The following is a 15601-nucleotide window of genomic DNA, read 5'->3' on the forward strand; positions in this document are numbered from 1 at the left end:
AACATAGTTGAAGTTTAAGCCTCAGAATGAACCAAGGCCTATAGAAGTTGATCTCAAATTTCCATGGGGTTCTACCGGTCACATGCTGCAGCTTCAGTTGGAGACTGGCAGAATCCCTACGAATGCAGGGAGAACCAACTGTGTTGGATTTTTGTTGTTTCTGCGCAACTCCCCTCCCCCATTTACAAGGCAAATAACAGAAGACTCCCTAAGCCGGGAGTTCCTCCTGCTGGGTTTCAGTCAGGACCTGCTGTTTGCATGGTGCTAGTATGCTGAGATAGGTGAGGTTTGCTGGCCTCCACAAGAGTGCATGTAGCCTCACTGATGAATTTCAGTGGCAAGTGACAGGATGGTAAGGGGGCAGACAGCAACCATCCCCACTGGTGTAAGGGGATGAAAATCTAGGTTGGGATGAGGATGCAGCGGTAGGCTTCCCTGCCCAATTTTATATGCTATCTCACCGTTATAGCACTTGATTATAGTTCTTTTTGTAACTGTGAAATTTGTTTGTTAAGAAAACAAAGAAGTATGGAATGTATTGAATGCCATTAGCATTGATAATACTACCTTAGCAATGTACATGGGAACGGTCGCATAGTAGTAATATTGCTGAGTGCGCAATCCAGAGCCCGGACTAATGCTGCGCGGACATGAATGCAAATCCCAATTATTTAATTAAATAAATCTGGAATTAAAATTTAGCATCAGTAATGGTGGCATCTGGTGGCCAAATTGTCGTAAAATTCCATCTGGTTCACTAATGCCTTTCAGGGAAGGAAATCTATAGTCCTTACCCAGTCTACATGTGACTACAGACTCATTGCAATGTGGTTGACTCTTAACTGCCCTCTGAAACGGCCAAGCAAGCCACTCAGTTGTATCAAACTGTTATGGAAAAGTTGAATAAGAATATAACTGGATGGAGCACCCGGCATTGACTTAGGCATTGGGTACATCAAAGGCACACCCTGTTGAGCCGACCTTGTAAAATCCTGTCCACTAACATCTGGGACTTGTGCGCAACAGGCTAGACAAGCAACAACCTGACATAGTCATACTCACCAAATCATATCTTACAGCCAATGTTAGAGACTCCTGCATCAGCATCCCACCAGACATGGTGACACAGTGGCATACAGTTGTGAGTGAGCGGCTCTGGGATTCCTCAACATTCACTCTAGACCCTGTGAAGTCTCATGGCATCAGATCAAACATGGGAAAGGAAACATCCTGATGACTGCCCTCCCTCAACTGATGAATCAGTACTCCTCCATGTTGAAGAGGCACTAAGGGTAGCATGGGCACAAAATGTACGCTGCGTGGAGGATGTCAATGCCCATCACCAAGAGTGTCTCAGTAGCACCACTACTGACTGAACTGACCATGTCCTGAAGGATGCAACTGCTAGATTGGGCCTTCAGCAGGTAGTGAGAGAATAACCACAAGGGAAAAACCTACTTGTCCTCACCAATCTACTTGTCATAGATGTATTTGTGCATGACATTATTGGTAGGACTGACTATCTCACAGTCCTAGTAGAGACAAAGTCCCATAATACCTATCACAAAGGAGGATGGTTGTGGTTGTTGGAGGCCCATCATCTCAACCCTAGGACATCACTGCAGGAGTTCCTCAGGGTAGTGTGCTAGGCCCAACCATCTTCAGCTACTTCATCAATGATTTTCCCCCCCATGATAGGGTCAGAAGTGTGGATGTTCGCTGATGATTATGCAGTGTTCAGTTTCATTCAGAAAACCTCAGATAATTAAGCAATCCAGGCCTGCCTGCAGCCAGAGCTGGACACCATTCAGGCTTCAGCTGATAAGTGGCAAGTAACAATCGTGCCTCACAAGTGCCAGGCAATGACCATTTCCAACAAGAGGGAATCTAACCATCTCCCCTTTTCATTCAATGGCATTATCATTGCTGAATCCCCCACCATCAACATCCTGAGGGTTACCATTGATCAGAAACTTAACTGGGCAAACCACATAAATACTGTGGCTACAAGAGCAAGTCAGAGGCTGGGAATTCGGCATTGAATAACCCCAAAGCCTTTCCGCCATCTACAAGGCACAAGTCAGGAGTGTGATGGAATACCCTCCACTTGCCTGGATGAGAGCAACTTGAACAACACTCAAGAAGCTCGATACCATCCAAGACAAAGCAGCTTGCTTGATTGGCACCACATCCACCATCTTAAACATTCACTCCCTCCACGATGCACAGTGATGGTTGTGTGTGCCATCTATAAGATGCACTGCAGCAGCTCATCAAGGCTGCTTTGGCAGCACCTCCAAACCCGTGACCTTTCCTACCGAGAAGAACAAGGAGAGCAGACGCATGAGCCCTCCGCCCCGGCACCCCCAGCAGCACACTCAGTGATCCCCTGCCTCTGACCTCGCCTCAACGGGCCTCACAAAATCCTGGCTGTCATCTAAAAGGCAGCACCCCTTTAGTACTGCAGCAGAGTGTCAGCCTTGATATTTTTGCTTAAGTCCTGGAGTGTTATGTGAACTCACAACTTTCTGATTCAGAGGTGAGAATACTACTAACTGATCCATGGCTGACACCTGACATCTGACTCTGCAAAAGAATTAAAGGCAACTACTCTCTAATACACAGTTAATATTTCGAATGAAAACATCTTGCAATTCAGTGGTTTTTGGGATTATAGAATTAGCTACTTTATATCTAAATTGCTTCAACGATTGTTCCCTAAAATCTACTTGATTATAACTTGAAGATCTGCAATCCTCACTATAACAAACTTACACATTTTTTTTTGGTTTTAGTAAATATAAAGCTGCCAATTCATTTACTGTCTCTAAAGTAACAGGTTAGTTCTTTTAAGACATATTTTCATTTTATTTAATTTATTTTATTGCAGTTATATGTATTTTAATTATTAATTATAACTTATTTTCTCCATAGTCCAATCTGCTAACTGCCAGACAAGAGGACATCAAATATGCACATTCAAAAAAACTACTTCACATTGTCCGAGGTAAATGAGAATGAATGATGCACTGTTTCATATTGAATATCATTTTAAACTGTATTCTGCAGTTTGTCCAAGTTATTGCTTCCCTCTGCTCCCTAATCTTAGGTTTTGTCTCCTCTGTGCTGTCTCTCCAACTATGCTGTTCCTGGAATTGTGCTGCCAGGGTCATGGTGTCTGGTTTCTGGGAAGTGCATGACAGTGAAGCTGCTGAACAAAGTATCCAGTTTTCCTTTGCTCATTCTGGAAAATCAGCTCACTGTTCAACATCTCAGTCTGGCAGTTTTGTCGAGATTGAAACCTCAAAAAACAGGAATTAAACAAGAGAGGTTACAGGGTAAAATGCTTTGTATTAAAACAGTAATAAGCCACCACTAAATCATGTGATTTTAAATTATTCACTTTTGGCGTTGTTTGGGGAGAGTAGATAATGATGAATGTGACTAAAAAATGAAGTTAATGGGTTCAATTTTCAATGTATAAAACTTAATCAAAAAGTCTCACTTCACTGCTTTCTGTTTCTGTGGAGGATGTGGGGGAGCACGGTAGCACCAGGGAAACCTGGCAAGGCCGGGAAAATGAAGGCCCAGCCAAATTTAACAGAAGGACCTCATTTTAATTATTTTCCTCCATTTCCCACCCAGCAGCCGGCTAAATTGACAGGCTGGCCAACTGCCAGGTGGAAAAAACCGCTAGCCAGGAAGCCGTAGCCGGGGACCCTTGGGGATGGGCCCCACAAATTGGGAGGTTTATCCAACTCCTCCGACCTACTCGTGTTCCTCATGACGGGGTGAATATCAAGACTGAAGTAGTTTATATTGCAGAAAACTCATTTATTTTCCTAGTAATGTTACAAAAGGCCATATTGTCCTCGTTTGACAGACTGTATCTAGCAAACAAACTCAAATCAAATTCACTGCAAAGTTTCTATACAAACTGAATTTGACAAACAAGTGAATTCCTACTAAACGAATATAAGTGTTGAATATTTTTTTAAATCACCTCTGGAGAGTTTAAAGTTTGGCTCTGTCCTGATGGCTTAAAGATAAAGAAGGGAATTTTAACCCCCATAAACAGAAGGTCAGGTAAGGTAAAATGCTTTGTATTAAAACAGTAATATATCCACTACTAAATCATGTGATTTTAAAGTATTCACTTTTGGCGTTGTGTAGGTAGGATGTGAAAATTTCTAAAATCTCAAACCGATCCCAACCTGTCTAACCTGCCCACTTCTGGCTTTAATGGAGTCAGACTGGTGGGGGGTGGGGAGGGGTTGGCCGGCGAGAAACCAACTCTCTCCCAAGAGACGGATTGATCATTTAAATATTATAATGAGGCTGCATCTTCTAGGTTAAAATCTGGCTGACCAGGTTTCCCGAGCCTCAGCAAACCATGCAGCTCAGCAGAGGCGAGGACTGCTGCATAGAACAGTTAAGTGCCTTTCCAGCACTGCTTGTGGGCCAGAAGGAGCAGGGGAGCTTCCCCCTGCCCACCAAGCAAACTTGTTCCACCCTCCAAGATCACTTATCCCCTCCAGGATTGCTTATCCCTCACCCCTAGGTCGGAACCCCAATAGCAGACCCAACACTATCATCAGCCCAGTAGCAAGACCACTATCTGATCCTGGCCTGTGGCCTCCCTGCATAACAGAAAGCCAATTGTGCCAAATGGGCTGGCTTCCAGGCTGAAAACCTATAGAGGAAAAAAGACATAAAACTACACAGATGCAACCCAACCCCCACCCCGCTCCCCCGACCCCCACACCCCCTCCCCCCCACCGGTCCGATCCACCTCCGCCACCCTCCAAAACCCAGATCAAAAACCACTCTCCCACTCAAATACTCTGTTTCCTTGCCATGTGTTCCAGGAAGGTCCCAGGTTTCATCCCGATTGGCTCTGAAATAACTGATCTTAGCTGGAGCAGTAATGGGTTGCTACAGTTGCCTTAGCAAATTTTAGCCTTATCTGCCTGGCAGGAAGCTAACAGTTTGCACCTTGGCAGATTTCAGTTTCTATTGACTTCAATGGACAGGGGTGTAAAATGGGCAACTGATCTGATCCCATCAGTTTCCTGCTGGGTGGCTTAGGTAAAAATCTCTCTCTGGATTAGGAAAGAGAAAATTGGTCAGAGTACTCACTCTTAACAACAGCAATTTCCATTTGTATAGCATCTTTTAAAGTTAAAAAAATTCTGAATGCCTCATATATGGAAAGCAGGCACTGAGCCGCAAAAGAAGAGATTAGGAGGAGTGATGTAAGGCTTAGTTGTAGGGACCGCTTGCGGGAAATACCCAAGATAATCGCCATCTGTGGAATCATACTCTCTAACACTTTCGGGAAAGGAGGGGATGGGAGAAAGTTGGAGGAGAAATTGGCACAATGTGATGTAGGAAAACTTATTTCACTGACTAGGATATGAAGATCCTTATATATAGCATTGTTAAAATCCATTCTGAATGATTTAGGTTGAGGGGTGTGTAATGCAACCCATAAATTTGTATTGGGCAGAAAGAGCGTGGCAGTAGATTACTGACTAAGAGGAGCAAGGACTAGATCTATAGAAGTTTTAACACTTGAAAAAGTGAAGACAAGGGCAACACCATGTCCTAACATAAATATGAAGATGGCATGTAGGAATGATTTTAAAAGTAAATTCTTAAGCATGCCATTTAATGCATTATTCATTAGGGTAGAAAATGTCTCAAAATATTTTTTGTGAAGATTTCATTTTGACTAATTATATTCTTTTAACAGTGAAAATCATATAACAATGTCTACATGGCTGTCACTGTTTGTGACCGTTTTAGATTTTAGATTTAGATTTAGAGATACAGCACTGAAACAGGCCCTTCGGACCACCGAATCTGTGCCGACCATTAACCACCCATTTATACTAATCCTACACTAATCCCATATTCCTACCACATCCTCACCTGTCCCTATATTCCTCTAGCACCTACCTATACTAGGGGCAATTTATAATGGCCAATTTACCTACCTACCTGCAAGTCTTTTGGCTGTGGGAGGAAACCAGAACACCCGGAGAAAACCCACGCAGACACAGGGAGAACTTGCAAACTCCACACAGGCAGTACCCAGAATTGAACCTGGGTCGCTGGAACTGTGAGGCTGTGGTGCCAACCACTGCGCCACTTAGACCGAAGTATTGAACCCATGTATTTTGCTGTCTAATTTCAGGATATATTGTCCACAAAATTGTATGCAGGAAAATCCACATCTGGCTCGGGTAATTGGAACCCGTTTCTACTCTGATGTAAGTAGCTGGAATACATTTTGTGAGGTGTTTTCTTTCACTTGTTGTATGAAGTTCTCAGTGTTGCATCATAGTTAACGCTCTTTATATACAACGGGACTCCAATTAACAGTTACAATTTACAGCACTACACGATAGGCTGGACATCATCTCAGTCTGCTCTGATGAATGTTGCGACTCAGATTCATTTTTAAAAATATGTCATTATCAAATACATGTTGAATTACAAATTTCACACAAGACGTGCATTACGGAACATTAAAGTTTATTCGAATTTTGGGAATTTCACCAAACAAAATAGAAGCACTACGGACAGGAATGCAGGCCATTTGTGACTCCTCAGGTACTGAAGCAGTCCATGTAGAAATGCAACAACACCTGGACAATATCCAGGCTTGCGCTGATAATTGGCAAGTAACATTCACACCACACAAATGCCAAGCAATGGCTATCTCAAACAAGAGAGAATCTAACCATCTCCCCTTGACATTCATTGGCATTACCATCGCTGAATTCCCCCACAATCAACATCCCAGGGGTTACCATTGACCAGAAACTGAACTGGAGTAGCCTTATAAATACCATGGCTACAAGAGCAGGTCAGAGGCTAGGAATCCTGCAGTGAGTAACTCATCTCCTGACTCCTCAAAGTCGGTCCACCATCTACAAGGCACAAGGCAGGAGTGTGATGGAATACTCTCCACTTGCCTGGATGGGTGGAGCTCCAACAACACTCAAGAAGCTCGACACCATCCAGGACAAAGCAACCCGTTTGATTGGCACCCCATCCACAAACATTCACTCCCTCCACCACCAATGCACAGTGGCAGCAGTGTGTACCATCTATAAGATGCACTGCAGCAATGCACCAAGGCTCCTTAGACAGCACCTTCCAAACCTGCAACCCCTACCAGCTAGAAGGAAAAGAGCAGCAGTTGCATGGGAACACCATCAGCTGCAAGTTCCCCTCCAAACCACACACCATCCTGACTTAGAACCATCGCTGGGTCAAAATCCTGGAACTCCCTTCCTAACAGCACTGTGGGTGTACCTACCTCACATGGGCTGCAGCGGTTCAAGAAAGCGGCTTAACACCACCTTCTCAAGGGAAATTAGGGATGGGCAATAAAGGCTGTCCTAGCCCGCAATGCCCACATCCCATGAATGAATAAAAAAAAATAGGGTAATGACATTGTCGTGCTGATTCTCCAATCTACGCTGCCTTTGAACACAGCCCCCGATGGAAGAGCACGCTTGATAATTTCAGCCTCAATATGCCTGATGACAACACTGTAAAGGGATTTTAAAAAATATTTGGCCGTAAAATTCAACTCTGCAGAGCTGGTATTTCTGGCAATACAGGTGCCGTTTTGCAACCAAAAATGGCGTCTGCACTGGGCATGTACACGTCTGGTGCAGCTCATGCCGGAATGCAGGAAGCCACTTCAGGTAGGTTAGTAGCACCGGCCCTAGGCTCATGTGCCAGAATTATGCAAAATTGACAGATCATGATGTCAGTCTGTGTGTCACGCTCATTTGACTCGAGAGGTGCCATCTTTGACCTCAATACTTCAACTAACGCCATCTCTTAACCTCACACTGTTGAACATGCGTTCAGCAGCTTGAAGGATCCTCTCACCAGTGCTATTTAAAGGGATCATCAGCCATTCTTGTGTTAGTTGCTGATTGAGTTCTACTGGCTGCTGCTGAGTTAGAAGTGCTTTGTGATTTAAAGTTGGTGAAGTCTACAGGGAGTGGTGTGGCATGTGATGAAGACCTTGGTTCTGACTTCAAGGGTTCTATTCATATATTCCCAGTCATGGATGCTGTAGCTTCCAGCCACCCTTGACCTGCAGTATGATAGTGAAAATGAGTGCAGGCAACAGAGGAGGACACGCTGCTCGAAGAGTGAGGAGGCGGGCAAGAAGGGCTCCCAGCAAAATGCCTTATCCACCCAGGGTCTTCAGGGAGCAATTGTCCCACCTCAATCCGAGTGAGGAACAGTGCATTAGATGCCTGTGTTCCACTAAGGAGGTGCTCACTGAAATTTGCTATCTATTGCAGGCAGACCTACAGTCATAAAACAGGGCAAGGAAAACACTGTCAGTGGCTGGGAAGGTGACTGTGGCTGTGAACTTCTTTGTGTTGGGCTCCTTCCAGGCTGGAGATTCTTTCCAGAGAGAATCAGGCAGTGATTGTTTGTGGCTTCACCAGGATAGCAGGCATGCCCATGGTACAGGCTGCCATTGACTGCACACACATTGCTTTGAGGGCACTGCATTTAAATTTAGAGGTGTATCGCAACCACAGTGGGTTCCATTCCCTCAGTGTGCAGCTGGTGTGTGACCATGCTCAGCGCTTCATTCAGGTCAATGCTAGGTATCCTGGCAGCAGTCATAATGCCTTTATTTTCTGCTAATCTGCTGTACCATCACCATTTGAGCCACAACTGGAAACCAGAAGGAAGTTACTAGGCAACCAAGGGCTGACCCCATAGTTCATGACTCCAGTGCACAACGCATGCACACATGCACAGCATACATATAATGAGGGCCATGCTGCCACGTGGAATATCATTGAGCAGACCATTGAAGTACTAAGCAAAACATCTGCTGGCTGGGCCACTCTGGAGGAGTCCTGTAATACTCTCCAGAGCGCATGTCACACCTTGTTGTGGTCTGCTGCATCCTGCACAACCTCGCCAACGTGAGGGCACAGCACTTGCCTCCTTCTTCAGAGGAGAAGGCAACCAAAAGATCCCCTTTCTACTTGCGCTGTCCATGATTGGCTCATCCGACTGCACTAGCAATGAACACAACCCCAAATCCCCATTCAGCATCATACTATCCCATTATTGCGGAGCATCACAGTATCCTCTTGGTTACAAAGTTGAAATAAAAGCCACCACAAAACAAATATTCTAAACCAACTTTATCAAGCAAACCATCCAATATTACATACAAGAGTCAACTAATCATCCTTTTGCATTCTCTTAGTGCCTGTCTTTCATGTGCCTTTGCCTGTCTTAGTGCTCCTACACCTGGCTGGCAGGCAGCTGCTGACTTTCTGTTGGGTAGACTGCAGATGGCCTTGCAGGATGACCTCACACATGGGTGGCAGCAGTCTGGTCTGACGGCTGACAGGCAACAGCAAGGGCACTGTAGAGTGACAGTGGTGGAAGGATGTGAATGCGATCATCCTGAGAGAGGGCAGCAGTTTCTTGCTTCTGTCATGCAGGCCCCCACCTGCCAAGCATGAGGCATGTTAATTTCTCCACATGGACATTAAATTTCAAACTGTTGTTGAAGTGAAGTATGGACTTGCTTTAAAAAATTGCCAGATCCTGGCTGGAAAGAAATTTGCATATTAACAGACAGTGCTTGGAAAGAACAGAGGACCATTCCCTGACACATTCAACCCACAATCGACTTCTGATCACCAGACGTTGAAGGTGAGGGAGCTCGAATTCCAGGTTGACTGCTAAGATGGCTGAATACACAAACGGACATGATCAAACCAGAAAGTCTGTTTGCTCCTGAACTGAGAAGATCTCTCCTGTCTCCATGCTCCCATCTCTTTCTCTTGGAACTCCAAATCCACTGAAGACACATGAACCCCAAGAGAGAAAAGTCTCCTACAGTGAGCAAGGTTTAAGAAGAATACTGGGCCCCAGCAAAAAGCAAGATCTACTGCAATAAAGGATACTACAGTGAGCTCGAAGAACTGTAACACAAAAATCTCCTCAGATATTGCCTCAAACTTTTCCACTTCATTTCTTCAGTTTTCTTTCTGTTTCTATCTACATGTGTATCGTGTGTGCATGCTAGCGTGGGCGCTTTGTGTATCCGTAGGCGTTAACCGAATAAGAGTTTAAGTTTAATAACATTTCACTTTTCTTCTTTAAACCTGAGAAAACCTGTTTTGCTCGTCTCTTTGCCTTATAATTGGAAAGTGGTGAACAAGGATCCACCGAGGGGGAGCTAAAAATACGGTGTGTTTAAAAATTAAACCTTGCTACAGTAAGACCAGGTAAAGGCTGAAAGGAACCCTAGACCTCTTTCTCACCGGGTCATAACATTTCACAGAGCCACTTCCACTCCCGTTGGTCGGAGACTCAGTAATTCCAGTTAGCTGCTGGAGGACAGATTGCTGGACTGCTGTGAGCCTCTGAAATCCCCTTTGAACATTGGTATCCGGAGCCATGACAGCAGCAGTCTGAATCTGCATGGCATCAAGCTTGCATAGCAACAAGCTGAGCTTGCATAACTTCGGTCTGAGTTTCCATTATAGCACTCAGACATTGGATGGCTTCTTCCCTGTGCTGCAATGGGAGCTAAGACATCAGCTATCAGATATTGCATTGTGGGTGGGTCCGCAAGTGTGCTAATGGAGTTGTCCACCACTTCCACACTAGAAAGGATAGGCTCCAAGCTCTGCGCAAAGCTCTGTGCAAGGTGGGTGCCGGACTCCTGCATTTTCCTTGACATTGACCACATGCTTTCTGGCAGGTCGGCCAATGCACCAAATATTTCAGCGTGCTTACATATCAGCCTTTTCCTGTAAGCTACCCCATCCAAATTCTTATTTAAGTCCTCTGTAGCAGAACCCTTGTGTGACCTCACCCTCTGGCAACGTGGTACCTGCACTATTCTTTCCCCCGCCCTGCCTGCAGGCTCCCTATGCTTGGTGTCACACCACGTGCAGATCTCGCCTCTATTCTACCCTCTAAAGTACGTGCAGAGGCAGTATCTGAGCTGGTGGCTGCGTGTGTAAAATCGGGTGACCATGGGCTGCTCTTGGGACAATAAACAGGTCCCAAGCCCGTGCATTGCCTCAGCGTGCCTGCGGAGCAACCTTGCGTGAGGCAGCTTCCTAATTCGCTGCCTCTGTGTTCGCACTCCAATTAAAAATGGTGGGCAGGATCGCAACACAGGAGGCCCAGTGAAAGGGCCCGTAGCACTGGACGGCTGGCAGCCTCATGGGGAGAAGTGGGCACTGTTGAGAGAGGTAGATGAGCGCATGGGCACCTCAAAATGGAGGCACTCTCCAATGTCTGCTGAACATTTTTGAAAAAAGAAGGTTTGGAGGTGTTAGAGCCATCAGTGTGAAGGGGGAACCCCTCCACAAGAATAATTGTGGCTGCAACTGTGCTTGTTTCAGCCTTGCGGATCTCATGAGGTGTTCGAGAGGAGGCTTCAATATCTGCGGCTGGGAGGCCACCTCCATGCAGTTTCTGGGCTCTGGACTCAGCAGGGGGCCTGTCTGATGCTGGGAATGTTCTGTCGGCGTGGGATAATGTCCCTTGATTGGGCCCTTAATTAGAGCTATTGGCTGCCCTCTTCAGTGGAGCTAAGTACAGATTCTCCTGGCAGCCCACCCCAAGGAAAGATGGCCAGAAGCTGAACAGTATTGGGGAGCCCTCCCAAAGGATTTTCCTGCTACTTTCCTGACCCACCCACCCCTCCCCCCCCCACCAACCTCACCTCCACACATGGCTTCAAAAAGCCGGGAAATTCAGCCCAGTGATTTATCATCATCAGGCTCATCCTTCTCTTGCATATCACTTTCCTGTTCCACTACTTGGCCAGGTCGCAGTTCTTGGTTGTCTGAAAGGAGAAAGGCACAAGCGTAGGGTTGCAGTGAGAGAAGGGGAGGGAAAGCAAAAGGTGCATGCTTACACCATCTGCAGTTTGTAAATCAGAAGAGACTGTGGGATGATTGAGAAGTGGAATGTGAAAAGGAGGATGTGAGAAGGAGGATTAGGTAGGAGCACACCGTCCCTTTGATGCTTTCTTCCCCGCCGCTGGCACGGCTTCAGCTGTGACCCCTCCAATGATGGCAAGCATCATCTCCTCTATGGGGGTAAGGACGTGCAGCCATGCCAGCCTCTACCAGTTAGGTGCTGCTGCCTGCCGTTGTGCTCCATTTTGTCCTGCAAGAGCGAAAGAACTGTGTCAGACAGTGTGGTGCAATTTGTTTGAGTGATGTGGCTGTCATTGCTGAATAGTTGGCAGCGTATGCAGGCTCTGTGATGTGGATGTGAAGCTTGCAGCAGTACTAAATGTGTGAGGGTGAGGTAAAGCTATGAACGTGAGGTATGAGTGGTGATTGATGAAGATTGTTGGTAGGTGAGTGAGGGCAGTGTGATGCATTGAACAGTGTCTGAGACTAGTGGTGGGATAAGGCATTGAGGATGTATTCAGTGACTTTGACTACCTGTGTGAGGTCATTGGACTTCTTTCATCACTGAATCCAGTCCTCAGGGCGACCCTGCTGATATTGAGCTGCTCCCATTGGTTTCTCTAAGTTTGTCTGGAGGGCCTCCTGGCTCCTTGTAGATAAAGGACCTCTCTCATCCTGGCCACTTCCTTCATCAAGGCTTCAAGTGCTGCATTGAAGAACCTTGGGACCCACTCTCTGCCTGAGTCTTTCCTAGGTCAAACTGACTTCTAGAATTACTTCCAGCACTTGCTCAAACCCATTTAAGTGATGCAATCTGGCTTTAAGTAGTGTAGACCAGCTTGAACCCGTGCCAGCCACTTACGATTTTACGCCCCATGCTCAGGCATGTAGTCACTCTACAGTGAACTTAGCGCTGGCTGCACACGGCAATCATTTAAATAAGCAGGCAGCACAAAGTTTGCCTGCTGTGTGCATCTGAAGCAACAGCTGCATTGCAATCCCCGTGCCCATTTTTGGACGCTATCGAATTTTGCCCCCATAACTGATTCCATGAATAGAGAAATGGTGAGGGAAGAAACCCAGATAAACTAATAACAGTGTAATCCTTGAGTTAACCACTGTTGTCAATGATCTACCGTACACAAGATTTTACTTTGATTGCATCTGGCTGTTGGTTAAAGTTTTCAAACTCTACCCTGTTGAAAAGAAAGCAGCAGTTTGTTCCAAAACAGAATGCACTCATCCGCTCAAGCATTTGCCATGGTTTTTGGAAACATACAGCCTGTACTTTTTTTTAAATACTTTGTGACGCCATAAATTGTTCATACAATGTATTCTCAGAAAGGTGGCACCACTGGTACCAGCTAGTACTCTGCATCTGGGCTGTAACACTTTCCAGAGAGCTTGGACTCCAAAAACCAAACGGATATTTATTTATTTATTTATTATTATTCTTGTTTGCCAAAACCCTGTGGAAAGTTTTGCAGTCCAGGTATAGAGAACAAGGGAGCCACAGTGATACCATCCTTTCCAGAATGAATGAAGGAAAGTAAATCATATTCATGGGTGGCGAAAACATGTAATGTTACAAGTGGGAGTTCCACATTACATCAGCCTGGGTAAGAAATTGAAATTTACCACTTAAAAGAAACAAAATGGAGATACATTTTCACCTTTAATTATTTTTTTACCTTTCGTGCTGTTGGTGCAAACTTTTGCCCAATTTGCGGGTTTTTATGTCCATTAAAGTTGAGCAAGCTCAGATTCTTGATATTTGTTTGCAGCACATGAAGCTTTGCATCAGAGGTGCAAAGAATAACCACTTACCCCACAGTAAAGATTCCCTTTTAAATCTGAAATGGTACCAATCATACACATATACAATAAAACAATGTAATAGTAACGTGTAAAACAAGTAAGACTTTTATGGCATTCAAACTCAATGCTGCTTTTTTATTCAGCGATTTTTTTATTATAGTAAGCGTTCCAATTTTTTATGCTAGGTCAGCAGGGCCAAGGATTTTCAAATCTTTTATCACCTGGTTCAGGGACAGAATTTTTTTTAAAATTCGTTCCTGGGATGTGGGTGTCACTGGCTAGGCCAGCATTTATTGCCCATCCCTAATTGCACTTGAGAAGGTGAGCCGCCTTCTTGAACCGCTGCAGTCCAATGGGATGGTAGTGTAGCGGTAATGTTACTGGATTAGTAATCCAGTGCCCTAGACCAATACTGCAGCAGCAAGAGTTTACATTGTACCACAGCAGCTGGTGGAATATAATTTAATTCATTGATACATCTGGAATGAAAATCTGGTCTCCATAACGGATTGTCATAAAAACCCATCTGGTTCACTGATGCCCTTTAGGGACGAAATCTGCCTTCCTTATCCAGTCTGGCCTACATGTGACTTCAGACCCATAGAAATGTGGTTAACTCTTAACTGTCCTCTGAAATGGCCTAGCAAGCCATTCAGTTGTATCAAACCACGACAGAAAAGTTGATGAAGAATAAAACAGGACAGACCACCTGGCATCGACCTAGGCACTGGAAACGACAAAGGCATACCCTGCAAAGTCCTCCTCAATATCATCTAAAAACTTGTGTCAAAATTGGGAGAGCTGTCCCACAGACTAGTCAAGCAACAGTCTGACATAGTCATACTCACTGAATCATACCTTTCAGCCAATGTCCCAGACTGTTCCATCACCAGAGGTGGTGGCATAGTGGGATACAGTCGGAAGTGGTCAAGGGAGTCCTCAATATTGACTCCGGACCCCATGAAAGTCTCGTAGCATCAGGTCAAACATGGGCAAGGAAACCTCCTGCTGATTACCACCTACTGCCTTGCCTCAACTGATAAATCAGTACGCCTCCATGTTGAACAGCACTTGGATGAGGCACTGAAGGCAGCAAGGGCATAGAATGTACTCTGGGTGGAGACTTCATATCCATCGCAAAGAGTGATTTGGTAGCACTAGTGCTGGCCAAGTACTGAAGGACATGTCTGCCGGATTGGGCCTCCAACAGATGGTGAGAGAACCAACAAGAGAAAAAAACCTACTTAGCCTCATCCTCACCAATCTACCTGTCATGCATCTATCCATGATAGTATTGGGAGGAGTGACCACCACACAGTCCTTGTGGAGACAAAGTCACGTTTTCACACAGAGGATACCCTCGATCGTTTTGTGTGGCACCACCACCCTGATAAATGGGGTAGATTCAGAACAGATCTAGCAGCTCAAAACTGGGCATCCATGAGGCACTGTGGACCATCAACTACAATCTATAACCTCATGACCCAGCATATCCCCCACACTACCATTACCATCGAGTAAAGGGATCAACGCTGGTTCAATGAGGAGTGCAGGAGAGCATGCCAAGAACAGCACCAGCCACACTTAAAAATGAGGTGTCAACCCAGGAATCTATGCATGCCAAACAGCAAAAGCAGCATACTATAGAAAGAGCTAAGCGATCCCATAACCAACAGATCAAATCAAAGCTCTGCAGTCCTGCCACATCCAATCGTGAATAGGGTGAACAGTTAAACAACAAACGGTGAGGAGGAAGCTCCAAAAACATGTTCATCCTCAGTGATGGGGGAGCCCAGCACATCAGTACAAGAGAGAAGGCTGAAACA

The 15601-nt window shown here is 45.3% G+C and overlaps 1 protein-coding gene across 1 annotated transcript in view; it reads left to right on the forward strand.

Annotated features, from left to right (window-relative positions):
- LOC137369612 (cysteine-rich secretory protein LCCL domain-containing 1-like) overlaps positions 1-15601 on the forward strand; it is a 73974-nt gene that overhangs the window by 47552 nt on the left and 10821 nt on the right. Inside the window, exons 11-13 of the mRNA XM_068030933.1 lie at positions 2796-2839; positions 2935-3007; positions 6200-6275. Coding sequence (XP_067887034.1) covers positions 2796-2839; positions 2935-3007; positions 6200-6275 — 193 coding nt within the window. The remainder of the gene's footprint in view (positions 1-2795; positions 2840-2934; positions 3008-6199; positions 6276-15601) is intronic.

Source organism: Heterodontus francisci, chromosome 5 (assembly GCF_036365525.1).
Source record: "Heterodontus francisci isolate sHetFra1 chromosome 5, sHetFra1.hap1, whole genome shotgun sequence".
Taxonomy (NCBI): domain Eukaryota; kingdom Metazoa; phylum Chordata; class Chondrichthyes; order Heterodontiformes; family Heterodontidae; genus Heterodontus; species Heterodontus francisci.